The following is a 27338-nucleotide window of genomic DNA, read 5'->3' as shown; positions in this document are numbered from 1 at the left end:
TCAGCCCCACAATGTTGCTATAGACCGAAGTCTGGGGGCTGAACACCCGGTACTGGACAGGCCTTTTCCACGATCTCGACACCTCAGTGTGGAGATCGGGGAAGAAAGGCAAACCCCGACGCTGGGGTAGTGACTGAGCGGGGAGAAAGCACTCATCCAGATTACTCTTTGGTCTTACGTCTGCCCGCTCTGTCTTTAATTTGGCTACAGCCCTGGTCACTACCTCCAGGAGCTCCTCATATGCTGGGGAAGAGGATGGCGGGTCCTCTTCCCCAGTCTTGACGCTCACCACATCAACCTCCTCGGAGGAAGAGAGGTGAAGCACTGGTGCCTCTCTCCAGGGGAAGAAACCGCAACGCGTGCTTCCACCGCCAGAGGAGAGACACTGGGGCTGGCAGGTAAGGGCTGAGATAAGGCTGGGCCCGTCTCAAACCCCTCTGCCAGCTTCATTTGCGAACCCCACGGATGAAGTCTACGCTGTGCCTCAGCGACAGCGGAGGTTGGAATGCCAGCCGAGGCACCCTCTTTATTTTCAAAGAGTGCCCGGCGTGATCATAATACTCTGAGGGTGAGCTTTTCACAATGTACACAGACAGCCCCCTCAAGAGCTGCCTGTGCATGCTCAACCCCCAGGCAAACAACACACATTTCATGTGTATCCCCTTCTGGAATATATCTTGTGCAGGGATGAACACATCTTGTGAATCGCTTGCCTTCCGCCATTTTGTGTCTTATATATATATATATATATATATATATATATATGTGTGTGTGTGTGGTGCAAACTGATGCTCTTGTCCTCAGACGAAGAGATCTTGTCTTTCTGATAATATAGAGAATAGACAAACAACACAAAATAAGACACACAAGATAACATAGAGCCCTTGCTGAAGACAACAGAAGCTAGCGATCTCTGCATCCGGGTATGCTTTATAGTTTCCTGGTCCGTGACGTCACCCGCCTCTGACGTCTCGCTACGTGATTGGTTAGATACATGAGTGCTTCAATGACGTTATCACACAGAAGGTTCCCAATGCGTTATACACAGCGTCGACAGTTCGCATGAAAAGGAACAATAAATTAAACATTTCTAAACATGTGTATATTTTTGTATAAGCTGTACTTGCATTAAAAACATTGAATTATAAGCACAACATGAACAAAAGAGATTCAGTATTTTTTTTAAAGGAATAATGCTGTTCTTCTGAATGAATAAACATGATAATATCATTGTTTTATTAAATAATTATAAAACAATATCAGTATCACTTTACTTAAAGCCTTCATGAAGTCATTTTAATGCATTAATTAAGGATTGTTATACACATTATCTCATGAATAATTATAACCAATATTATGACATTATAATACTTCTCTATTCATTGTTACACCTTGGGAAATTATAATGTATTAAAACACACGAGAAACAACCAATTTCAGATGTAGCAAGGAATTTGCAGATATACTGCATTTTACCTTTGGTTACAATAATTTATGAAAATATATAAGGCATTACAATCTATATTATGAATACCTTTATAATGCATTATACATAAAGACTTTACTTTAACTTTCACCACAATATTTAATAATCATATAAGTGCTGTTCTTGTTTCAACACTTTCTGAAATCTAAATTGTATTTTTATTTTTATTTTAATTAAAAAAACCTTACCAAGCATCACTTTAGTTCCTCAACACTTCAACACACTGATATTAGAAGAAACTCACATCTTCTCAACACTCAAACATTCAGTTTGGACTAAATGTGTTTTAAAGGAACAACAAACACACTTTAATTTAATATGTTTATTATTACTGGAAAAACAGTCATAATCAGTTGAAGATTTTATTGATCTCGTTTACAATAGACATGATTCAGTTTGACTTCATATCCTATATTTCTCATTCATTCTCTTGTTGTGTGCTGATATAACAGTAGGTCGTTCACATGGAGCATTGTGATCGGTTTAAAACTCCAATCCGAATGAAAATGCTCCATATAAACACCTCAATCGGAATAAAAATGCCCAAACCGAATGAAATTGTAATCGGTTAGAGAGGTGTGGGATAAACCTTTCTATAAACCGAACAAAATAAAAACAGATTACTTTATCTCTACGTCATCACGTCAAGAGGTCGGGGGTCATCAGAATGCAAAATGGCGGCGGCAAAATCCAACTGGAGTAAAACTGAAACACATTTATTAAATACACTGAAGGAACTCAGTTAATCATTACTACAGACCTTCATCCACACGCTTCTGCTTTTCTTTCGGAGGGAGGGGTAGTATTGAGATGCACAGCCACCAAACAGGTCAGCTTCCTGTGTCCGTCTTTTCCTTCAGTGGCCTAGAAAAATCTTTTGTCCCTCCTCATGGTGGCCACCATGTTGAGATCACATGACCAGCTGAATTCTGCTCACTTTATCTTGGTCACATATTATCAGAAACATTCACCTTATATAAATGAATCATGAGAGTGAATAGATTATTTCTACAGCGGCACTAAAAGCTGAAAATGCTTCATTCAAACTGATAGATGTTCATATAAAGTCAAAGACTAGTGTCTCATCAGACTGTCAAACTTAAACAAAAATATTTCACAATTAATCAATATAAACAATTAATCACTAAATGGTTCAAGAATGCTCTGAAAGTAAAATCTTACATGTAGAGAGTTTATTAGTTTGTCTGTTGTAAATCCTGCCCACTTGTTTGCATTGTGACACATGCTTCAGTGCTCTGAGAGTGTTTATAGTGCTGTGAGTTTAACACTTCATGACTGAGAGCAGAACAGAACACAATCTTCATCATCACACAAGACAAAAGAACAACAATGAACACAATCACCTTCTTCATCTGGACTCTCACACTGTTTGCTCAAGGTAAGACTGATAAAAACTGACTCTGGTTTTGGTGTTCTTGTAAAAGTATATGATGGTAGTAGTTTTAAACAATAATTGTTTTTCTTTTCTCTTCTTCAGAATCCAGAGGAGTGACTCTGACTCAACCTAAAGTTAAAACTGTCCAACAGGGTCAAACAGCTACAATAGAGTGTAGTTTGGATGTTGCACTAACTTATAATGCCTTAATCTGGTATCAGCAGAAACTTGGAGAAACCCCTAAACTCCTGATTTATGCAGCATAAACATACTCCAGTCATACTGGAACTCCATCTAGATTCAGTGGCAGTGGATCTAACTATGGCAGTGATTTCACTCTGACCATCAGTGGAGTCCAGACTGAAGATACAGGAGATTATTACTGTCTGAGTATACACAGCATCAACAGTAAATATGTGTTCACACAGTGATAAAGAGTGGTACAAAAACCTCGGTCAGTCAGACGTCACAGTGATGCACTGATACAGCTGAGAGATACTGCAGCTGCTCATACAACACAATCACACACAACACTGATCACAGACAAACACTAATAACACTAGATCATCTAAATCAACATCAATCTTGTGTTTCTGAAGAGAATGAGTCAGTGTTTAATATGATCATCATGTTTTAGGTGTAATATATGATCCCTGTCAATCAAACTGAACAGACTGAATTCAGTTGATTTTCATGACATTTTCATGTATCTCTATTTTCATCCTGACATTTTCAGCAGAAGTGAAACTGGTGTGTTCCAGTCCAGATCATGTGACCAATCAAACAGTGAGACTGAAAAGCCCATTTGCATTGTCAGGGTGGAGTGATTGTGATCCTCTCAGAATAGAGCAGCTCTGTCTCCAGAGACCATGTTCAAACCCCAAGAGCTTTATTTGACTTTATTTCCTGCTACATCAAGCTTGTGAAAAGCACCTGCATCTTCATCTGTTAGTTGAATGATGTTGTCAGACACAAAGTGAACTTGTTGAGAAGCTTTATTGAATGTTACAGCAGATTGAAAGATCACACAGTGCTTTGACACGCCAGCTCTCTTTCAGTATTGAGTTGTAAATCACTACAGCTGCAGCACTAGACTCATGTGAATCCTGCCTGACACAGGACACTCAGATACGGCTCATCTTCAGGAGAGAAACATCAGCACTCAGAGCTCTTGTGGAACGAGACCTCATGAGGAGCTCCATCATGTGTTACTCTGCAGACGTACACCTCTCCCTCTTCCCAGCGTGCTTTGCTGAGGGTCAGGACGCTACTGCGGCTGTAGCGGCCGTCCCGCTGGCTCTCCTGCGCTGGTCACGACCCCTCGGTGACCTCTGACCCGTCCAGTGTCCAGCTCACCAGCGCCCCCTGTGGAGAGTAAGAGCTGAGCAGGCAGAGCAGTGCGGCTGAGTCTCCAGAGATCTGTAGAGAAGAGGGCGGCAGCAGAGACACTGAGGGCTTCACTGTGGGACCAGCTGCAGGAGACAAACACAACACATTCACAAACACTAAGAAAACACACTGTTTCACTCACAGCATTTCAACAGCGGCAAAAATCACGACAATCTGATCCTTCATGACATTCAACATCACTAGAGCAGATATAATATACACTATATACAAACTACACAATCACTATATATATGTAACTCAATTTCAAACTGCAGTTTTGTGACCAAAGCCAAATTAAAATTATATCACTGTTAACAGTTACAAAACAATAAATTAAACATTTCTATATTTAAACATATTTTACATAAATTGTACTTTTTTAATTATATAAAGCACTGAATTATGAGCACAACATGAACAAAAGAGATTCAGTATCATTTACTGAAATACAGAAAGTAACATTTATATTCTGATGTTAAATCTCTTCTTAAATGTATGATATTGACAACGAAATACATCTACAATAACTATATGAATTGTTTAGATTTTTTTCTGAATGTTTACATTATATAATCATAAAACAATTTATAACACATTCTCTCTATATATATAACACATTTTTTAATTTTTTAATGCACCTTATAATGCACTGTTTGATCTCATGAATAATTGTAACCATATTTATGATACATTATAACACTTATCTATTTATTGAACACACCTTTATAAAGTATAAAGTCTTTAAAAAAAGCATTTCAGAATCTGCTAATATTACAATGCATTTTAACTTTGGTTATTAATTATTTATGAAAATATATTATGCATTATAATGTACATTATGAATATGTTTATAATGCTTTATACTTTAACTTAATGTTACCAAGTAGTTTTGATGAATTATGTATTTTAATACACATCATAATACATGTCTGATACTGTGAATAATGTAACCACATTATCCCTCATTATAATATAATCTGTTCATTGTTACAACTTTAGAAAGTATAATGCATTAAAACACGACAAACAACCAGTTTCAGATCTGACAATGAATCTAGAAATATTATAATGCATTTTATCTTTCAATACTTTATGACAAGATAAAAGGCTTTATAACATGCATCCAAGTAAAGCATTACACAATATCTAATACTAATTAGAATTAGATTTTTAAATATGAAATGAAAAGGACTTACCGAGCGCCAGTTTAGTTCCTCCACCGAAAGTCCACCACAGTGATACAATCTAATGAAACGGTCGTACAAAAACCTCTATTCCACTCGAGTGAACACAAACTCCAGCAGAGAGAGAGAAACAACACTTCAACACACTGATATTAGAAGAAACTCACATCTTCTCAACACTCACACATTCAGTTTGGACTAAATGATTTTCAAAGGAACAAACACACTTTATTTAAAATGTTTGTTATTACTGGAAAAAAGTCAAACAGTTGAAGAGTTTATTAATCTACAACAGATATCATTCAGTTTGACTTTCTATCCTGTATTTCTCATTCATTATCTTGTCGTGTGCTGATATAACACTGTGTAAGAAATATTNAAAGCTTATATATATTCAGCTTTCAGATGATGTATAAATCTTAATTTAATAAAATCGACCCTTATGACTGGTTTTGTAGTCCAGGGTCACATACAACAAACAAACAAAAAATAAATAAATTAAAAAATAAATAAGTTAACAAATAACAATATATAATATATAACAATATAAAACATTATTAAAGCAAAAAGCACTAAACAAGACCAATAACCTTGATTTATTAACCCATTAAACACAGTATACCCCATTTACTCATGATATATGTAAGTCATTTGCCCACCGGCAACTATAGTTGACGCTTGTACTTTTGACTAAGTATACAAAAAACTATAGATCTCTTGTCAGATTTGTTTTGTTTGGATGATTCTAGAGACCCTCATGATTACGTAGTATATATATATATATATATATATATATGTCAACAAAAAATTCCTAATATTAACATGAAAATTACTTTTATTTGGGAGGGTTTGCCTTCGCTATGCTTCCTGGAAGTAGGGGTATGAAGTTGACAGCCTCATGTCACAGGAAGGAAGTGAATACCTTACAATACCATAAATGCTTCAAGTAAAGTTTCAGAACAATATTATTATTGAAAAAAAAATGTTCTTGTTTCATCTGTAAAACACTTTCTGAAATCTGAAATTGTATTTTTATTTTTTTTTAAATATGTAATTAAAAGGACTTACCGAGCACCAGTTTAGTTCCTCCACCGAATGTGTACCACAGTGATACAATCTAATGAAACGGTCGTACAAAAACCTCTATTCCACTCGAGTGAACACAAACTCCAGCAGAGAGAGAGAAACAACACTTCAACACACTGATATTAGAAGAAACTCACATCTTCTCAACACTCACACACTCAGTTTGGACCAAATGATGTTTGTTATCACTGGAAAAACAGTCATAATCAGTTGAAGATTTTATTGATCTCGTTTACAATAGACATGATTCAGTTTGACTTCATATCCTATATTTCTCATTCATTCTCTTGTTTGATATAACAGTAGGTCGTTCACATGGAGCATTGTGATCAGTTTAAAAGTCCACTCCGAATGAAAATGCTCCATATAAACACCTCAATCAGAATAAAAATGAATGAAATTGTAATCGGTTAGAGAGGTGTGGGATAAACCTTTCTATAAAATGAACAAAATAAAAACCGATTACTTTATCTCTACGTCATCACGTCAAGAGGTCGGGGGTCGTCAGAATGTAAAATGCCGGTGTCAAAATCAAACTGGAGTAAAACTGAAACACATTTATTAAATACACTGAAGGAACTCAGTTCATCATTACTACAGACCTTCATCCACACGCTTCTGCTTTTCTTTTGGAGGGAGGGGTAGTGTTGAGATGCACAGCCACCAAACAGGTCAGCTTCCTGTGTCCGTATTTTCCTTGTACCTTCCTGCAGTAATATATGCTACAAATCCACACTGTTGCTTGATTAAGAGCAACACTTCACATGTAAACGTGGCTACTGTTTATAGAAATATATCTGATGATCTGTGACCTCTGAGGTGACCTTTGACCTCTTTTATCATGGATGATGTTGTGGAGTTTCTCATAATGATCTTCTGTTCTTCATATGAAGCTCAATCATCATGATTCACAGAAAAACCTGCAGCTTCAAATTAATTTATCAATAATTCTGAACATTTCATATTCACATTGTTTAATCTAGTGTCACATGACCTGATTATGAGACCTGATGAACTTCATACATGTGGAAAATGTGGGAAAAACAGGCAACATGAAAATATTTCCCAGAGAGCAACATGTCAACATTGATCAAAAGGCCATAATGGAGGTTCTTTCTGGTTTACTCTAAATACAGTAAAATTGATTTATTTAGTACTTGATTTCTCATTGTTATCATGTTTTTAAAGATGGAGTACATTAATGTGTTCATAAAGAAATAATGAATGTGTTTGACGAACATGTTTAAAATGATCTACACTCTTGATTCTCCAGTCATTTCAGTGGCCTAGAAAAATCTTTTGTCCTCCTTAAGTTGGCCACCATGTTGAGATCACATGACCAGCTGAATTCTGCTCACTTTATCTTGGTCACATATTATCAGAAACATTCACCTTATATAAATGAATCATGAGAGTGAATAGATTATTTCTACAGCGACACTGAAAGCTGAAAATGCTTCATTCAAACTGAGAGATGTTCATATAAACTCAAAGACTAGTGTCGTATCAGTCTGTCAAACATAAAAACATCTTATAATTAAAAATTTAAATTAAAAAATATTATACAATTAATCAATATGTACAATTATTACAAAACGATTCAACATCATCAATCTGAATGTAAAATCTTAGGTTACACTTTATTTCGATGGTCCACTTTAAATATTCTACTTATTATAAGTAACTTCTCAACTACATGTCGACTAACTCTCATTATATTAGTATTAGTAGACTGTAGAAGAGCCGTTAGGTTTGGGATCTGGTAAGTAGAATAAGTTGACATGCAGTTGTAAAGTTACTTACAGTCAGTGGAAATACCAAATCTTATATGTAGAGAGTTTATAGTGTGTCTGTTGTAAATCTACTTGTTTGAGAGCTTCAGTGCTTAGTGTTTTAGTGTGTTTAACACTTCATCTGAGAGCAGAACAGAACACAATCTTCATTCACACAAGACAAAAGTGAACACAAACTCTCACTCTGTTTATTCAAGGTAAATGTTTCAATAACATTTCACATTAAAATATTATAATATAATCAACAGTGAATCTTACACAAATATTCTGCTTTTTCTATCAGGTTTCAAGTGGACAGGTGACTGTGACTCAAACCCCTTCTGTAAAAACGGTTCAGATTGGTGAATCAGTGACTATAAACTGCAAAACAAACACAGTAGTGAGCAATGCCTGTGTAGGTTCATATATGGCCTGGTACCAGCAGAAACCTGGAGAAGCTCCTAAACTCATGTTTCATTCTGCAAACCAAAGAGTCTCAAACACTCCATCTAGATTCAGTGGCAGTGGATCCAGAACTGATTTCACTCTGACCATCAGTGGAGTCCAGACTGAAGATACAGGAGATTATTACTGTCAGAGTTACCACAGCAGTGGCTCAGTGTTCACACAGTGATAAAGAGTGGTACAAAAACCTCGGTCAGTCAGACGTCACAGTGATGCACTGATACAGCTGAGAGATACTGCAGCTGCTGATGGACGATCACAAACAACACAATGGAGTATCAAAACTTTATTTTAGACTTTATTTATTTATTATGATGTGTTTAGTAAACATGTAACATACAATCTTATATCCCTTACTAAACTGGACTAAAATCTGGAGAAAATGTGAGTGGTGCTTCGTCCACTTTACACTATAATATTATCTGTATTATTTACTGTAGGAAAGTCAATCGCTTTAATTGCTCTTCCACACTTCACCACTAGAGGGTCACATGTCTTTTATATTTTCTACACACATTTCCTTTAAGACTGTGGCTGCATCTGAAATCACACACCAGGTCATAAACAGTATGTGACAAAAGTATGTCTGAATTCACAGTATTTATAAAAGAGGAGGTGAAAAGTACCGGATGACCATCTGATGGGAACTTTACTATCCAATGAGGCCACGAGATCACATGATAATGACATCATGGCAGATGTAGTTCGTCCAGATTACATTCATACACACACTCACACTATACAGAACATACTTTAGTGGTCATGAAGTAATTACTTGTTCAAAATAATTACCTGAAGAGAGTATGTGATTTCAGACGCAGTCCATGTGTTTGATACTCCATTCACTTTATTGATATATTAATATCTAACTGTTAATCTGTTACCAGATCAAGATTACTTTGTCACACTACATGATATTTGTGGAAGTGTCAATGAATTTCACATGATGGCTGATTGTTTATTATTCATTTATGTTTATGATGATGAATGTTTAATATCTGTAACAGTTTAACAGAAGGATTGTTCATATTTGTGTCTAATTTTCATCATTTGTCTTTGTTTCAGACCACACTCACCCTCATACATTCACACAAACACAACTGCTCACAGACGTGACCTGTTTTCTGAATCCAGCGGATCATTAATAGTTTTGTGGATTGAACTCTTGGAGCTCTTACTCTCTAACCGAGTCAAGGACGATCTCAGCAGTCCAGAGGCTTCAGACACTGACAGTGTTTCATTATAAACTGATGAACATGAACAAACCTCATCTCTCCATTAGTCCAACTCTTCTGACTCATTTCAGAGAATAAAGTGTGGACAGTGAAGCTCATGTTTGATCATCAGGTGATTCTGTTCCTCTCAGAATACAGCAGCTCCATCAGCAGATGTTCAGCGTCCTCACAGGAGCTTCATGTGACTGGAATCCACTGCTGCTCTTCTTTCTGGAGATACACTGGGGTTACAAACTATTAAAGTGTAATGTTTCTGTCATAGAAATTACATTTTAATATTTTTGGAATAAAATGCCTCCTCCTCGGTTCTGCCAAGGCTAATTTCTCCTAATATTTTAAACACACAAATGAATTATATTTTTATACTTTTTTCCACACAGCTTAATTGTAAATGCTGCATAAATATTCTGATATTTACTTTGACTTTCCTTTATTTCCTATACTCATCAGATGTGTCACATTTCATCTCGAGCATCTTCACTGTTGTCTTCTTGTAATTGTTCGGTGTGATGGAAATATTATATACTTTCATATTCTTAAGTCTCTTTCATTGGACAAGGGCAAAATTATTAAATCTCTGCATTAAAAAAGAAGCAAAAAAACAGTTCAAATGAGACCTTGTTGTTACTAAAAGAAAAAAAAAAAAAAAAAATCTGTTACTCAAGATCAGAATAATCACTGAAGATCAGGTTATAAATGGAGGTGAAACAGTCGCAGTTCTAGAGTTTGTTAACAGCGGGGTTTGTCGCCCTCTGCTGGTTTGCTCTTGAAGAGCCTCTTGAGGAAGCTGAGCTGCAGGTATCCAGCGGTGATGATGACGAGACTCTGAACAGCAGTCCAGATGTTCACATAAGTGGAGTTGGACTGAAGCAGGTAGAAATCAGCTCCTTGTCTCATTCGCTCGTAGTTGTAGTGACGCCACATGAGGAAGACAAACTTCTGCAGTCTGATGCTGCTCTGCTGTGTGCAGGTCAAGTTTATTCAGCTGGGTGGTGGGAAAAAAAATATATGAAATACAAGAAATCTCTTTTTTTCTGTCAAAAAGAACAAAATATAGGCAATGATGTTAAGGATGTGTTTGCTGTTTATTACTTTAATGATCTGTTTCCTCCTTCTTTTTCTTCTCTTCTTCCTTTTGTTTCTCGATGTTCTCTTGTTCCTCGTAATACACACCAAAGTTCTGGAAAACCTGCATGATCCCAAAGCGACTGTGGAAATTACTGAAGCACATCTGATGAAAACCTGCTGAGATACAGAAGATTATTGATTGATTGATTTTTTATATTTGTTACTTTTGCAGTTTAAAACTTTTATTATAGTACTTTGATGTTAATTAATTTAGTATATATTAATAATTAGTTAATATTAATGATATTTGTAGATATTTTAAAATGAACAAAGACATTTGCTTTACTGTTTCAGGCCCCTCTCTCTTGATATAAGGGCCATTTGAAAGACACAAATGTGATCAAGGTCTGTAGGCCAAGATGTGTGGACATCGAGGTCTACAAATGGTCACACCTTTAGTACAGTGGGGGAAGTTTAATCTTCTGATTGGTCAGTTTGAATGTCTCACATTTGGGTTTCAGTCACATGGTCAAGGAAGGGATAAAAGATGAATGTAACTGTTGCTCTGTCTCTTTTATTCTCTGCTCTTTTTCTGGGCTCTTTTGATTCTGAGCTTTTCTATTTTCTTTCTTTTCTTACGCTTGCCCATTTTTCCTGCTTCTAACACATCAATTTTGAGGACAAAATGTTCACTTGCTGCCTAATATATCCACCCACTAACATGTGCGTTGATGAAGAGATGATCAGTGTTATTCACTTCACCTGTCAGTGTCATAATGTTATGTCTGATTGGTGTTATAGTTGTTTATTTTTAAATTAAATAACCATTAGTGCTGATATTACAGTTTTTTTTCAGTGGCTAACAAGCATTGTTCAATACCGAAACCACATTTTCCAAAACTCTTCACACAGTCTGCATTAGCAGCATGAACAGTTAATCTCACCTACAAAACTCACTCAGACCAACATAACACTCATTCAGAAAACACACATTTCATTCACAACACACTGACCTAAAACACACTAACAACAGGAAGCATTACATAATTACTGAACTTTTCTGTTTTAAAGTTTCAATGATTTTCCACATAAATCAGTTCTTCATATAGAATAATGTAAAAACTCCAGGGCTGCAATGATAATAAAAAAAGAATAAATAAAATACATTCTACACTTTACTGTAACATCATGTGTAGTTGTTCATTACAGTAAATTACAGTGATGTTCTAGTCTGCTCTCTCTCTTGCATTTGGCCACAAGTTCTCATCAACATTCACATCAATAATCAAAAATATAAAATTGAGAATATTTTAAAATAATTACTGCATAAAAGCTTGGAATTTGCCATCATTCTGTTTTGAATGTGTTTTTAATCATTTTGAATGCAGTGTGTTAGCATTAGAAAAATGTGCTGAAAATACATAGTGGAGTACGAATGGGAAAAGAGTTCCTGAATTTTGAAAAGTGTGGTCACTGAATGCATTTTGTCTGAAAGCAATGAAAAATGGTTTACAGTTTGGTCTGCATTGACTTCTGTTTCTCTGACTGTGTGAAGAGTTTTGAAAATGTGGTTTCGGTATTGAACAATGCTTCTTAGCAACTGAAAAAAAAAAAAAAACTGTAATTACGGCAGCACTGGGATGTTTTATTGTTTGTGTTTCAGATCACAGTATGAGAGCGATGTGGAGTGAAGCAGAAATAGATGTTTTTAATGTGTTTTCTCTCACTCCAGGATTGAAAGAAGTGGTTTCTTTCACCAGATGTCATGGAAAATATGCAAACTAACTAATCAGATTTAATCTGAAAGGTAAGTTAGAAAGTTCTTGCTTATAGAATATAGCTGTTATATAAAAGTAATATATGACATTCAGTCGTGCTGCTCTTCATGTCTATGGTAGAATCACAGCCGTGCTGATATTCAGTATAACTGCACTCGTGATCATGTTACACGTGGCAGCCTGTTTGATCAATGCTGTTTCAATTATAGATGTATTATATAACTTTATTTTAACTTTTCATTTGTATGTGAAATAAACACCTCTCATGATCTGCAATGGCAATAGGGAAAATAATGAGTTCAGGTCATTCAAATTCAGTCTCATCAAAAACTTTATCCACTGTTCTTACTCTCCACACCTACAATAATCAGGATAAATCCTCTACTTCTGCAATAACAGCAGCTCAAATATATTTAAAAATATATTTAAACAGCTGATGAGCATATTTTAAGTGACAGATGACTGAAACATTGAGAATGATCTGATTCGAATCTCAGTCTGAGACAGTCAGATGTTGAACTTCTTTCTGTTTCATGGAGATACACTGTAAAAAAAAACCTCTTTGATGGTTTTGTTCAATATGGATGCAGAACAACACAGAGGAGCAGAGAGAAAAATAATGTCTGTGTGAGGGAGAGGAACAGATGAAGGAGTGGAAGAGTAGTTGGATCAGGACAAGGGAGAAGGAGAGGTAGAGGAGAGGAGGAAGAGTGTGTGCTGGACTGTGCATCTGTTTTTTCACTTACACATGTGAAACCAAAGGCCATGTATGTTTGCTTTCTAAAGTCACCGTTCATTGTGTGCGTTTTTGAATTGCTTTGACCTTTCTCTTTCAGTCTCTCCTTCTTCACCACCATTGGTCGGTCATGTACACAAACACTGGTAACAGTTCAGTGACAGTCACATGGAGACGACGGATGGCGGGTTTGGTGATTCCCTGGATGTTATCGCGCAGAACTTTACGGTGACGCTTGGCGCCTCCTTTTCCGAGTCCTTTACCGCCTTTGCCTCTTCCAGACATTGTTGAAACTCACACGATTTGATCGCAACTGAACGCCTGAATGTCAGCAGAGCGAAGAAGAAGAGCTTTTACAATCACTTACAGGACCTTGTTGAAACACGTGAAGGCGGAGCTATGCCACTTCATACTTTTCTGTCCCTAGACTTTACAGAAATATTACACTTGAAAAACACTTTAGGATTAAATTTTTTTATATATATATTTTAATATGAAACAATATGTTATTTGAACAATTTAACCTTCTTGAGCCATAACATGTGGCAATATTTGTTTTTTTAATTAATTATAAAATTTCAAACACCACAGAAGCTCTTGTCCCCACAGTCATGTACAGGGAAAGTGCTTTATTTTGAGCTCAGAAACAGGTTTTTCTACCATTTCAAATACAATAATGTATGCATAACTATCAAATATATGATGTAAATGACATTAAAAAAAAAACAAATGCCAAATAAATATTATAAAATATATAATGAATGTAGTGGTCCCCTGGTGTTGTGACACTGGTGTTACCTTTAACAAAAATCTCTTATTTTGAAATAAAAAATCACACTGATGACATCACTTGACTTCCTTCTTCCTGTTTCCTGAAGATCAATAAAGAAAGGCCGATGGAAAGTCCACTGTCTCTTTTCAGTTATCAGAAATTTGAATTAGAAAATCATAATTTCAGATGAAGCTTTTAGTTGAACTCACTGGTGTGACTTACTTTATTGCTAGGGAATCACAAAAAAATAGAATACAAATGGATTAAATTACTTGATTTAGTGAATATATCATGATTGACAACATGTGGATTGACACCTTGCAGCAGCCATTTTGTAAAAAGCATTTTTCATTAAAAATGACACTGGTGTTACCTTTTTATGAAATTGTCACTGGTGTTACCGTCACTGGTGTTACCCGTTTATAGATAAACTTTATTTAAAGCTATTCATTTAGTTATTTTGCATAAAATAGCACTAAGATTACATGATTATAACTTTTCTTTCTCATTGTTAATCCTCCTTTGGTTAGAAATGGCTAAATTAAGGATATATGGCTAAATTCAGTGCAGCGCCTTTATGGACACCTTATTTTACAGACAGTTTTAAAATGTTTTTTTTTTTTTATGATCTTTTACTGACTGCTTTCACTAAGTGTCAATGTTAATTCTTTTATTGTACACCAAATGTAAAAATTTAGTCTCATCTACTTAATTATAGTTGAAGAATAAGGATCTTTGGTCTCATGTATACGTCACTGGTGTTACTGTTTTTTGTCTGTCACATTAAATAAAATGTGTCATATGTGACATGGTAATAATTTTACATTCACTGAATTCTGCTACACTCAAGAATTAAGATGTAAAGGATTGCATCATTACTTGTTTATAACTGTTTTTCAAATATTTTCATTGTTATAGCAAATACATGGTTGCACAATTGAATTAACATCATTCAATCACACTTTTAACTAACCTGATTGAAATAAATAACACATAATCTCCTTATTTTTTGCATTATCATTATTATTCTGTAACTCTGACTGCATGTGCTGGAAAAATTGAAAAATAATATAAAAAGAAATATTTCATAAAAACATTTGAAAATGCCAGAGAAGAAAGGTAACACCAGTGACAAAAAAGAGGACATGCAGTCTTTAAATAAATGTACAAAAAAATAAAAAATCATTAAGCTGTCATTTATGTGTATTCATAAAGTCTAAGTGTAATATAATAATGTTGTCTAAGTTTAAATGTTAAAAAAAGAAATACATTTTAAGACATTTTGTCATACCTAAAGTGGACGTTTCTGTAGAATGACCCAGCTATGCCACGTCATATGATTCGCGTGGTTCATTTCAAAATGTGACAGAAGCGTTTATCAAATATATTAAATCTCGAAAGAGTGAGTGGATGAACAAGACATACTTACGAAAATTAACCTTTTCTTTTTTTGTAGTAACCATGGATTAACCATGGTTTTTATAGTAAAACCATAGTAACTACACAATGAACCATAGTTTAACTATGTTATTACTACAGTAACCATGGTGTAACATGGCCTGTTGCAGTAAGACCATAGTAACCCAGCTAACAATAGGTAAGCCAATAGTGGATAGTCTGTCTAGTGTTTCTACTGAGTGCTACAGGACAGGGGCGTGCACAGGAATTTTGAGGGGCAGTTGCAGTTACAAAAGACGAAAACTAAGGACATTTAATCTATAATTTTATTTTATTTTAGTTAGTTTTGCCAAACACACATTACAGTTTTGGTTAGTTATCGTTTTTTTGTAATGCCTCGTTTTTATTTTTATTTCAGTTAACGGCGATGTTTTTTCCCACCTAGTTTTCATTTTTTTCGTTCGTTTTCGTTAACGATTATAACCTTACTCACCTTTCCGACAACGTTAAAGGTTTTTTTGAAGCTTTGATTGTGTTTATAGTGTGCAATATAACATGTGTTCATGTTTCGCGTGTAAAAAAACACAGTATTTTTCACATAATTTACTTATCTGTATACCGCTGTTTCCACTGTCATAAAAACGGGCCATAGACAGTAAAAGAAATGGACACAGCGACCCCATTGGAACTCAATTGAGACAAGTGAAGCCCATTTTTAGCGATTTTTAGCACTTCCGTTTCTGACGCGCAGACTCAAACTAAGCTTGATGACGTCAGCAACCTGTCTGACAGATGTAAATCTTCTAGTAGCTGTGCGTGCAAACTGCCATCGTTAATCTTGCAGAGACGGCAAGCTTGAGCGGGGAGTTCTTTGGCGTGAGTGAGCAGGAGTAAGTATTCGGATTAATTATTTTGTATAGTATTTTAAAATGTAACGCCAGTACGCCATATTAAGTTAATGCATACTATTGCCTGCGAGCTTCTCCTCCTGTCTGTACGGTAATTTCTTTACTGTGCGACAGAGAGTCGAGTGGTTGTGACGCAATCGTTAGCCTATTTTTACAAAAACTGTTTCTACAGGGCCATAATGTAACATAGAAGGTAATGGAGCACTTTATACATTGTCGTGTATCTTTAGAAATAAATAATGGACGAATGGAGTCTTTAAACGCCTCAGATGTAAAGTTATTCGCTGTCAAAGTGACGCCAAAATGAATGGGAGTCAATGGGATGCTAACGCAAGTGAAGTTCTGCTACAAGATGGCGGCACGCGGCCGACTTCAACTTCCGGTCGACTTCCTTGGGCACTGAAACGGGCTGATGGCTTCAGCCTTCAGAAATACGTAATGAGTTCTGATTGTGCCAGCGGTTCCTGTGTTGTGATTCGACAGCAGCTTAGCGCTCCTTGCCCGGAAAGGTCACGCCTCTTACCATAACGTGTGCTGCACATAGTTTTACATGTGGATTATTGTGGTGTTGTGCCGAATGAACACAAAAGACAATAATTCCCGAGAGACTGAACTCTTTAATCTCCACAAGCAGCGACAGAAATGTACAACGTTAGCACTCACTCAGAAGAGTACCTCATACGGAAAACAGCCATATACATAAACATAGTCCCCTCTTGTGGCCATTATGTGCACTGCAGTCCAACATTAACTATTGCAGTAAGGATACCACAATTATAATTTTCGGGAACCGAGTTAAACATAAATTGTAAGTACAGCGTCCCTTGGAAGGCCAAACAAAGGTGATTGGACTGCGGGATGAAAATAACAGCGTTTCGACGACATGGCGACAAACACACTCTACAAACGCAACTCTTTATGGCGTTATTTTACTGTCAATTGTCGAGAGCACATTATTGTGACGCGAGAGCATATCAATGTAATGCGCGAGCGCAAATCTGTCCGCTCGCGCGCGGATTTCCTTTGCTCTCGCGCAAATCTGGACGCGCGCGCTCAAATATACAGTGCTCTCTTATGAACTGCCTCTCCTCTCACTCAGATATTGCGTGTGCACGCTCAAACTGTTTCCTGCGTGCTCAAACGTATCCTGCGCGCTCAAACTGCACATGTGCGCTCACGAATCTCTCCGTGCTCTTGCAGAAATTAATTTGCTTTTGGATTAAATGCTGTCAAAAGTTATAAACCAATCAGAAGAGACGACTGATCCATGAAAATGCTACGTGGAATCTTATTGGCTGAGAGTGAACTGCGCCTGGAATTCTTTCGACAAAGATATGTATTTTATTTATTCACAATTTAATAATATTTATAAAATGTAACCTAGTCTAGCATCACATTACAGGTCAAACCCCTATTTATCTAAACAAACAAACAAAAAATGTTTCTTAAAGTTATTGTGGTCATACGTTTTGTGTTGAAATTTAAAAAAAAAAAATAGGTAACATTTTACAATAAGGTTTTTATTTGTTAACATTAGTTAATGTATTATCTAACATGAACTAACAATGTGCAATACATTACTGTAATTATTAATCTTTGTTAACGTTAAAAATACAGCTGTTTGTTGGTTGTTTACTTCACAGTGCATTTAATAATGTTAACAAATACAACATTTGATTTTAATAACGTATTAGTAAATGTTGAAATTAACATTAACAAATATTAATAAATGCTGAAGAAGAGCAATTCATTATTAGTTAATGTTAACTAATGCAGTTAAATAATGTTAACGCAACCTTATTGTAAAGTATTACCAACAAATATCTTCTGATTTAAGACCGAACAAGATCAGGGTCAAATCGTCATTCCCTTAATACTTAATGTGGAGATCACATATACCACTATAGTCAATTTCTTTTGAGGTCTGGTATAAAACATGACATACAAAAATACCTAAGCTCTTGTGTATGCACGATTAAGCAAAAGAACGCGATCTTATTCCTAAATGACAATGATTCGGTTATGTCTATTAAACCTTTTGAAATTACAATCATACCAGAATATTTAAACCTGCTTTTGCATTGCTGCTGAAAGCAGTGGTCATGTAAGCTATATGTTTTAAACAGCTTCACAAAGTGTTTTCAACAACATACTATTGCTACATCTGTGTTGCAAACATTAAATAATAATGCAAGTATTGCAATAACAATTTATAGTCTGAATATACACTGATTTCAGCAATTAAAATAAGTAGCTAAATGAATGTTGAAACTAATGTTGTTACACTGTTCTGCCAGTAGGTGGTGACCAGTGACTGTTAAAATGTATTTGATGTATCAGAATGTATTTGATGTATCAGAATCATTAATTCCAGACCTCAAAAGAAATTGACTATAGTGGTATATGTGATCTCCACATTAAGTATTAAGGGAATGACGATTTGACCCTGATCTTGTTCGGTCTTAAATCAGAAGATATTTGTTGGTAATACTTTACAATAAGGTTGCGTTAACATTATTTAACTGCATTAGTTAACATTAACTAATAATGAATTGCTCTTCTTCAGCATTTATTAATATTTGTTAATGTTAATTTCAACATTTACTAATACGTTATTAAAATCAAATGTTGTATTTGTTAACATTATTAAATGCACTGTGAAGTAAACAACCAACAAACAGCTGTATTTTTAACGTTAACAAAGATTAATAATTACAGTAATGTATTGCACATTGTTAGTTTATGTTAGATAATACATTAACTAATGTTAACAAATAAAAACCTTATTGTAAAATGTTACCTATTTTTTTTAAAAAAAATTCAACACAAAACGTATGACCACAATAACTTTAAGAAACATTTTTTGTTTGTTTGTTTAGATAAATAGGGGTTTGACCTGTAATGTGATGCAGTTAGACTAGGTTACATTTGATAAATATTATTAAATTGTAAAGAAATAAAATATATATTTTTTGTCGAAAGAATTCCAGGCACAGTTCACTCTCAGCCAATAAGATTCCATGTAGCATTTTCATGGATCAGTCGTCTCTTCTGATTGGTTTATAACTTTTGACAGCATTTAATCCAAAAGGCAAATTAATTTCTGCAAGAGCACGGAGAGATTCGTGAGCGCACATGTGCAGTTTGAGCGTGCAGGACACGTTTGAGCACGCAGGAAACAGTTTGAGCGTGCACACGCAATATCTGAGCGAGAGGAGAGGCAGTTCATAAGAGAGCACTGTATATTTGAGCGCGCGCGTCCAGATTTGCGCGAGAGCAAAGGAAATCCGCGCGCGAGCGGACAGATTTGCGCGAGAGCAGAGGAAATCCGCGCGCGAGCGCTCAGATTTGCGCTCGCGCATTACATTGATATGCTCTCGCGTCACAATAATGTGCTCTCGACAATTGACAGTAAAATAACGCCATAACTCTTGTGTATTCCTGTGGGCGGAGGTTAGTCAAAAAACTGTTTTAGTGACGTCATTAAAGAAGGAAGTAGAGGGATGTAGTCCAAACTGGCCGTTCGATGTAGGCGACTTCTGTTAAATAAAATATCTCGCTTGGCATTGAACTTTGAGCTTTAAATTTTTACAGATTTTATTTATACTCTAACAACAACATTACACACTAACTAAACTTTGAAACATGGGATCACGAAGAATGGGACCTTTAAGTCGTCTCACCCGACAACCGCGACAATCTCCTTCTAGTGCCGCTCATGCAGGCTCAGCTCAGGTGCCGGTCGCGTGCAGCGCTGCAGCCTATGGCGGGCCGGAAGGTCCAAAAATATGGCTACTGACTTGTCGCGGGAATTCACTATACAATTGCCAGTAGCCACTGAGTTTACCACTGATAGGCCGGCGGTGCATCTGTATACACACTCTCCTCACGCAGCGAACCACTCACTTTCCTCACGCAGCTGACCACTGACTCTCCTCAGCCGGCGACTCACTTTCCGCAGCCGGCGAGTCACTTTCCGCAGCCGGCGACTCACTTTCCGCAGCCGGCGAGTCACTTTCTGCAGCCGGCGACTCACTTTCCTCACGCAGCATTAACTATACTCACGTTTCTTTTCAAATACTGTGATGGTGCAATAACTAACTACATCTAGTAAAATTGATCATTTTTGTGTTGTAAATGTAATTTATTCTGAAGCAGTATTCCCATCAGTGTTCTGTAAACTGTTACTGTTAAGATGTAAACTGTTAATCATCAGATTTGTATATGCCCCCTTAAAGGGATAGGTCAATCAAAAATAAAAATTCTGTCATCATTGACTTACCTTCTAGTTGTTCCGAACCTGTATGAGTTTCTTTCTTCTGTTGAACTAAAAATATATTTTGAATGTCAGTAAACAAACAGCTGACTGTAGAGAGTGACTTTCATAGTAGGAAAAAATAAATAAATATGGAAGTCACTGGCTACCATCAACTGGTTACTGACATTCTTCAAAATATCATCCTTTTTCTTTCTTCTGTTGAACTAAACTCATATAGGTTTGGAACAAACTACAGTGTAAGTCAATGATGACAGAATTATCATTTAGGTTTAACTATCCCACTCTCTACAGTCAGCTGTTTGTTTACTGACATTCAAAATATATTTTTAGTTCAACAGAAGAAAGAAACTCATACAGGTTCGGAACAACTAGAAGGTAAGTCAATGATGACAGAATTTTTATTTTTGATTGACCTATCCCTTTAAGGGGGCATATACAAATCTGATGATTAACAGTTTACATCTTAACAGTAACAGTTTACAGAACACTGATGGGAATACTGCTTCAGAATAAATTACATTTACAACACAAAAATGATCAATTTTACTAGATGTAGTTAGTTATTGCACCATCACAGTATTTGAAAAGAAACGTGAGTATAGTTAATGCTGCGTGAGGAAAGTGAGTCGCCGGCTGCAGAAAGTGACTCGCCGGCTGCGGAAAGTGAGTCGCCGGCTGCGGAAAGTGACTCGCCGGCTGCGGAAAGTGAGTCGCCGGCTGCGTGAGGAAAGTGAGTCGCCGGCTGAGGAGAGTCAGTGGTCAGCTGCGTGAGGAAAGTGAGTCGTTCGCTGCGTGAGGAGAGTGTGTATACAGATGCACCGCCGGCCTCAGTGGTAAACTCAGTGGCTACTGGCAATTGTATAGTGAATTCCCGCGACAAGTCAGTAGCCATATTTTTGGACCTTCTGGCCCGCCATAGCAGCCACGTAAACAGAGTTTGCCCTTCCCCTACTGACTTTCACTTTCGGACGGATGCCCGAATATGGAAGTGAATGAGGCTTTGCGATTTATTTATTTATTTGTTTATTTATTTATTTTCATCTAGGCCTACGTGAAATTCTGCATCAATTGTACGATTTTTTTTTTTTTTTTTTTTTCCACCTAGGAAGGGCAACGTGAGTCGAGAAGGGCATATGGGCAGTTGCCCGGGCAACCTGAGCAACCCCCCTGTGCACGTCCCTGCTACAGGACATCTTTATTTTAGAAATTTATATTTATATATTTTTTATATAAATGTATTTGTTATGGTTAAAAATAATACAAAAAAATAATGAGACTACTTTAATATATTTAACCAAAGCAAAGTGTTGGAATTAAAAAATACTGTGTCTGCATATAAGCACGGTTTAACATGAAATAATTTGTGTTCCTAAACAAAATAATTCAAAATCTAGAAGTTTATTTTTGTGACGCATAACGTGTTTTAATGGGCGTGCCCTTTGAACATTCGAGTCACGTGGAGCAAGCGCGAGACAGCAGAGTTGCCATGGAAACGGAGAAACAACAACTGCAAAACTCCCGTCTCTCGCTGTTGTTTCACTGCTTTCAGGTGAGTTTAGTTTATAAAATCACAGAAATAATACATAAAACTCAACCGTTTTCAGAAGAGGTATGCTAACTCTATTGATTGAACTCGAAAATGTGTTTTTTTCTGAATATGTTATGTGTAGATGAGAGGTTTTCATAAGTTTTGTATGTAATTTGTATGTACTGTTTTTACTATTGGTGACGTCACATGAAGCGCAAAAATCAAAACTAGTTCAAACGTTTGATCTCATGATAAATAAATATTATTCTGTAATTTTAGGAGTGACAGAAAAAAACCCTCTACAACAAAGATAAAACTCTGACATTTCTAAAGGGATCTGCTGACAGAGAAGAAGGAAAACTCACAAAATAACTTAATATGCATTTTTCACAATATATTTCACAGCACAGTACATATATTACAGTACAATAACGTTTGGAATTATTACTGTTTTTATTGTTTTTGAAATAATTCTTTTGTAATTATATATTTTTTTCACAGTTATTTTAAGAAAGCTTTGACGTCCAAACGTAAGTGACATTGTATGAGCAATAATTTAAAGATTAAGATGAAGATAAAGATTTTATTGTATGAGCCCCTTTCAAGAATAAGTAAAGGATAATACAGTCTGCCGGTCATATAATGTTTCTTTCTGTCCTGATCAGCCTTTTAGGGTTATTTGTGATAACACAGGCTGAATGGACATTATTGCACTTATTACATGGCTAGATGATTGTTCAACTGACTAATAACAACTGTATTCCAGCAAGCTGTGTATTAATGTTGTGTACAATATTCTTCTCATTTAGGTCATTTAGGCATTTTAGGTCCTGAGTCCATATGGGGTGAAGGTGAAGACAGAACCAAACTAAAGCTGGACTGTAACCTACTAGAGTCTATATGATAGTCCATGGATGCAACATCACAAGTTTTTGACAAGAGGGGCATTGTCTTCTCCAAGAAAAGTGTGGAGGATTCATCTGGCCTTCATCAGCCCCATGAGGTGACTCCATGGAGAATACATCAGCTTTCTTTAGGCCTCTGATAGACTGAACTCTTCATCTCATGTGAGTTGATATCATTTTAAACATTCTTAATTTTTTTCAATGTATTTTGTAGCATGTGTAAAACTGTCCCAATGAAAGAAACTTTTTTACCTTTAATGATTTTGTAATCAAGGTTGCCTGTGTTGGGCTTGTGTTTACATGTTGTATAAGACTAGATCTGCAAAAACTAATCAATAAAATCTAGGTAATATTATTGATAATGAACATAATCGTCTACAAATTTCATTAGCACATCAAAACAGACAGAGCACAGTAGAAAAAGATCAATAATTATGACTAAAATACGCATTTTGCTAAAAAAAAAAAAAAAAGTTAGAAATTAAGTGTAGGTTTAAAACCCTGCACATAACACAAATAATCATATTTATGAGAGCAGTAACAGTAAATGCACTATTGTTGGAATTGTTCATTAATATAATATAATTGTATGATTAAAATCGAATGATTGTGCTTGTTCCTCATACCTCATACAAGTTAACATTTTGTGCTTTTGTTTTTTCACTATTTTTAATGAAGTTGTTTTCATTTCTGTTATAAATTAGCAATCAAACTGTTGTTTTTAGGTTTATAATGTGATGTTTGTATTTGAACTCTTTAATGCTGATAAGTTATAATGTACAGCAGAGCCTGCACAAATACAGTCACTATAGGCATTATTTTACACATTGTCTAATGGACAACACTGGGCATGATGTGGACTGACAGTGTTTAAAACAATGGATTAAAACATTTTTTAATTAAAAAAATAATTTATTTAAATTTGTCATCCAGTTAATAAAAAATACATTGACAGATACATTGGTTATCAAAATAATCGTTAGTTGCAGCCCTACATAAAGAGGAGGTAGGAGGTATAATGCTGTGTATGTGCAATAAGTCATGTTTATTTATACATGTAATTCATTTCTATAGAGATAGTACATTATTACAGTGAAACAATTAGCTTTTTATTTTGTAAATTAGCTGAAATCCATTGGAGAAACAAATATAATAATTTTTATTTAGTAATATGATGTACATCAACTAAAGAAAACGTATTTAAGTTAAAACATTAATACTTGTGTGATCAGACTTAGGTTACATATTTAGTTATTATTATTATTACTATTATTATTATTATTAAATGGAGAGATGATCTGCTGAGTGAAGATGAGGGCCAGACAGGAGAGTCACAAACAGACTCAGATCCTCCGGATGATGTTCGTGTGCTTCAAGCTGCCCAAAACCACAGCTGTATGAAAGCCTCCTCACGCCCCTCACTAATGCTGATTTCATTAAAGTCGCTTTAAGACTGTTTTCTGAACACACAGAGGACGCGTTCAGGCTTTTAACAACTTTTCCATTAAAACTATTCATCAAATTTACACGCAGCTTTTCCCCGTGGCTGATGCTCGCCTTGGATTTGATCTGACGGAGACAAAAGAAACATTTCCTCTTCGCGTATTTTATTCTCCAGTGAAAGTTCAGAACCTCTGCTCGGTGCTCACTTTGTTTTGACTGCGACAAACTATTTTACCGCTTCAGTTTTGCCCCAAATGTAAGAGAAGAAAACACAATCGTGAGGGGCTCGTGGAGGCGCACAGACACCGAGCAGGGCGGGTTGAGTCTATAAGGTTCTCATGTGTTATTTAAGAGCGCAGCGGCGCTCGAGCGCTGATCATTGCTGAAACCAGACAGCGTTTGAAAGACTGTAGATCCGATCCGAGAGAGAGATGGCAGAAACCGCTCCAGCCCCGGCTGCTGCCGCCCCGGCCAAAGCGCCCAAGAAGAAGTCAGCTGCGAAAGCCAAGAAAGCAGGTCCAGGCGTCGGTGAACTCATCGTCAAAGCTGTGTCCGCATCCAAGGAGAGGAGCGGCGTGTCCCTCGCCGCCTTGAAGAAAGCCATCGCCGCCAGCGGCTACGACGTGGAGAAGAACAACTCCCGCGTCAAGATCGCCATCAAGAGCCTGGTGACCAAAGGCACCCTGGTGCAGGTCAAAGGGACCGGCGCTTCGGGCTCATTCAAGCTCAACAAGCAGAAAGCCGAGACCAAGAAGACGCCGGCCAAGAAAGCGGCTCCTAAAGCGAAGAAGCCCGCGGCCAAGAAACCCGCTGCTGCCAAGAAGCCCAAGAGCGCAGCGGCAAAGAAGCCCGCGGCGAAGAAATCGCCCAAGAAGGCCAAGAAACCCGCCGCCACAGCCGCTAAGAAGGCGACGAAGAGCCCCAAGAAGGCAAAGAAGCCAGCAGCCGCTAAGAAAGCAGCCAAGAGCCCCAAAAAGGCCAAGGCGGCTAAACCTAAGGCGGCAAAGCCTAAAGCCGCCAAGCCTAAAAAGGCAGCGCCCAAAAAGAAATAAAGTATTTACTGTTTCTCCTCAACGGCTCTTTTAAGAGCCACCCACCAACTCTGAATAAAGACCAAAACTCCTGTATCTTATAGCGTAAATAAAATAAATATAGATATGTATAAATAAAATAATAAAATATAGATATAGTAAATAAAGATATGATTTTAGATCTTAGACTGCATTCAGAAAAGAACAAGCCACCCAGTTCTGAAAATAAACTCCAATAAACCATTTTATATGTAAGATTTTGATTAAAAGATGATGTGGGTTCAGGCCGTGATCACAGTCCTAATGGGATGTTGTACACTACAGACATTCACAGACAACACTCGGCTGGAAAACTATAACAATACAAACAACAGTGAAAACACAACAGGAACATAATACTGTACAGTATCAGATTAAAAATATATATTTGAAATATATATATATATATATATATATATATATATATATATATATATACCATGAAACCATTGAAATTCATGGTTCATAGTCAGAAATATGTGCATACATAATTATTCCGGCAGGAAGGGGGTTGGGCTTTGGAGGGAAGTTCAATGATTGGTTTAAATCTTTACAGACTCTAAACCAATGAGCGACTGGCACTCTAGTTTAAAGACAGTATGTGGAGACCAGAAATTTCATTCTGTTCTTTCTGTCTGCGAAAGAAACATTAACTGAAAGTAAAAATGAGTGGACGAGGCAAAACCGGAGGAAAAGCCAGAGCAAAGGCCAAGACTCGCTCATCCAGGGCAGGACTGCAGTTCCCCGTCGGCCGTGTTCACAGGCTTCTCCGCAAAGGCAACTACGCCGAGCGCGTCGGTGCTGGTGCTCCTGTTTATCTGGCGGCTGTGCTCGAGTATCTTACCGCTGAGATCCTGGAGTTGGCTGGAAATGCCGCTCGGGACAACAAGAAGACCCGCATCATCCCCCGTCATCTGCAGCTGGCGGTGCGGAACGACGAAGAGTTGAACAAACTTCTGGGCGGAGTGACCATCGCTCAGGGCGGTGTGCTGCCCAACATCCAGGCTGTGCTGCTGCCCAAGAAGACCGAGAAACCCGCCAAATCCAAATAAGCAGATTGTCTGTTTCATTGAAACCCAAAGGCTCTTTTAAGAGCCACCCATTTCATCTGATATAGAGTATTTTCTTTGTTTAAAAGCATCTTAAACCCTTTCGATTGAGAAGAGGGAAAATAAGACCCATCAATCCAGTCAAATGTACGAGGGTGTTTTTTTTTTTTTTTTTTTTTTTTTTTTATATAAATAAGCACATGATGATCCCTTGATGTGTCTGTAGAGATCGTTTAGGAGGCGTGTAGGATCGCCAACATACCCTTCTCCCCTAATATTAAAATGCATTTATTTTTCTCCTCTGATAATGTATTGAATATTATTTTGATAGATTACCCAAAATAAAAACCAATATACATATCAGCGTATATAACCGAAATGGGTCATTGTT

At 36.6% G+C, this 27338-nt stretch overlaps 2 protein-coding genes, 1 long non-coding RNA gene, 1 pseudogene and 2 gene segments (V, D, J or C); 3 read left to right on the top strand and 3 right to left on the bottom strand.

The window, feature by feature from the left end:
• Positions 1–27338, bottom strand: part of LOC125247272 — a 241774-nt pseudogene that overhangs the window by 132385 nt on the left and 82051 nt on the right.
• Positions 1–27338, top strand: part of LOC125247270 — a 213203-nt gene that overhangs the window by 133498 nt on the left and 52367 nt on the right.
• Positions 3860–27338, bottom strand: part of LOC125247268 — a 93370-nt gene continuing 69891 nt past the window's right edge. Inside the window, 2 exon segments of the V gene segment in view lie at positions 3860–4354; positions 6524–6558. Coding sequence covers positions 4194–4354; positions 6524–6558 — 196 coding nt within the window.
• LOC125247327 lies at positions 10427–13807 on the bottom strand. The gene is made up of 3 exons (XR_007180059.1): positions 13683–13807; positions 11106–11255; positions 10427–10998 (listed from the first exon to the last, which is right to left on the bottom strand). It is a non-coding gene; the product is annotated as an uncharacterized LOC125247327 (long non-coding RNA).
• LOC125247273 (histone H1-like) lies at positions 22443–25979 on the top strand. Its single transcript, XM_048158541.1, has 3 exons — positions 22443–22501; positions 23290–23547; positions 24919–25979. Exon 3 carries the CDS (start codon positions 25260–25262, stop codon positions 25878–25880), a length of 621 nt encoding a protein of 206 aa, XP_048014498.1. The 5' UTR covers positions 22443–22501; positions 23290–23547; positions 24919–25259; the 3' UTR covers positions 25881–25979.
• LOC125247294 (histone H2A-like) lies at positions 26519–26997 on the top strand. Its single transcript, XM_048158555.1, has one exon. The coding sequence runs from the start codon at positions 26564–26566 to the stop codon at positions 26948–26950; it is 387 nt and encodes a 128-aa protein (XP_048014512.1). The 5' UTR covers positions 26519–26563; the 3' UTR covers positions 26951–26997.

The sequence above is a fragment of the Megalobrama amblycephala genome, linkage group LG15 (assembly GCF_018812025.1).
Source record: "Megalobrama amblycephala isolate DHTTF-2021 linkage group LG15, ASM1881202v1, whole genome shotgun sequence".
Taxonomy (NCBI): Eukaryota; Metazoa; Chordata; class Actinopteri; order Cypriniformes; family Xenocyprididae; genus Megalobrama; species Megalobrama amblycephala.
Note: the sequence above shows the minus strand (reverse complement) of the source record. Positions and strands in the feature narration are given on the sequence as shown.

What these genes read in the sequence shown, in the direction of transcription:
- LOC125247273 (XM_048158541.1), top strand. Translation starts at nt 25,260, where the DNA reads ATGGCAGAAACCGCTCCAGCCCCGGCTGCTGCCGCCCCGGCCAAAGCG.
- LOC125247294 (XM_048158555.1), top strand. Translation starts at nt 26,564, where the DNA reads ATGAGTGGACGAGGCAAAACCGGAGGAAAAGCCAGAGCAAAGGCCAAG.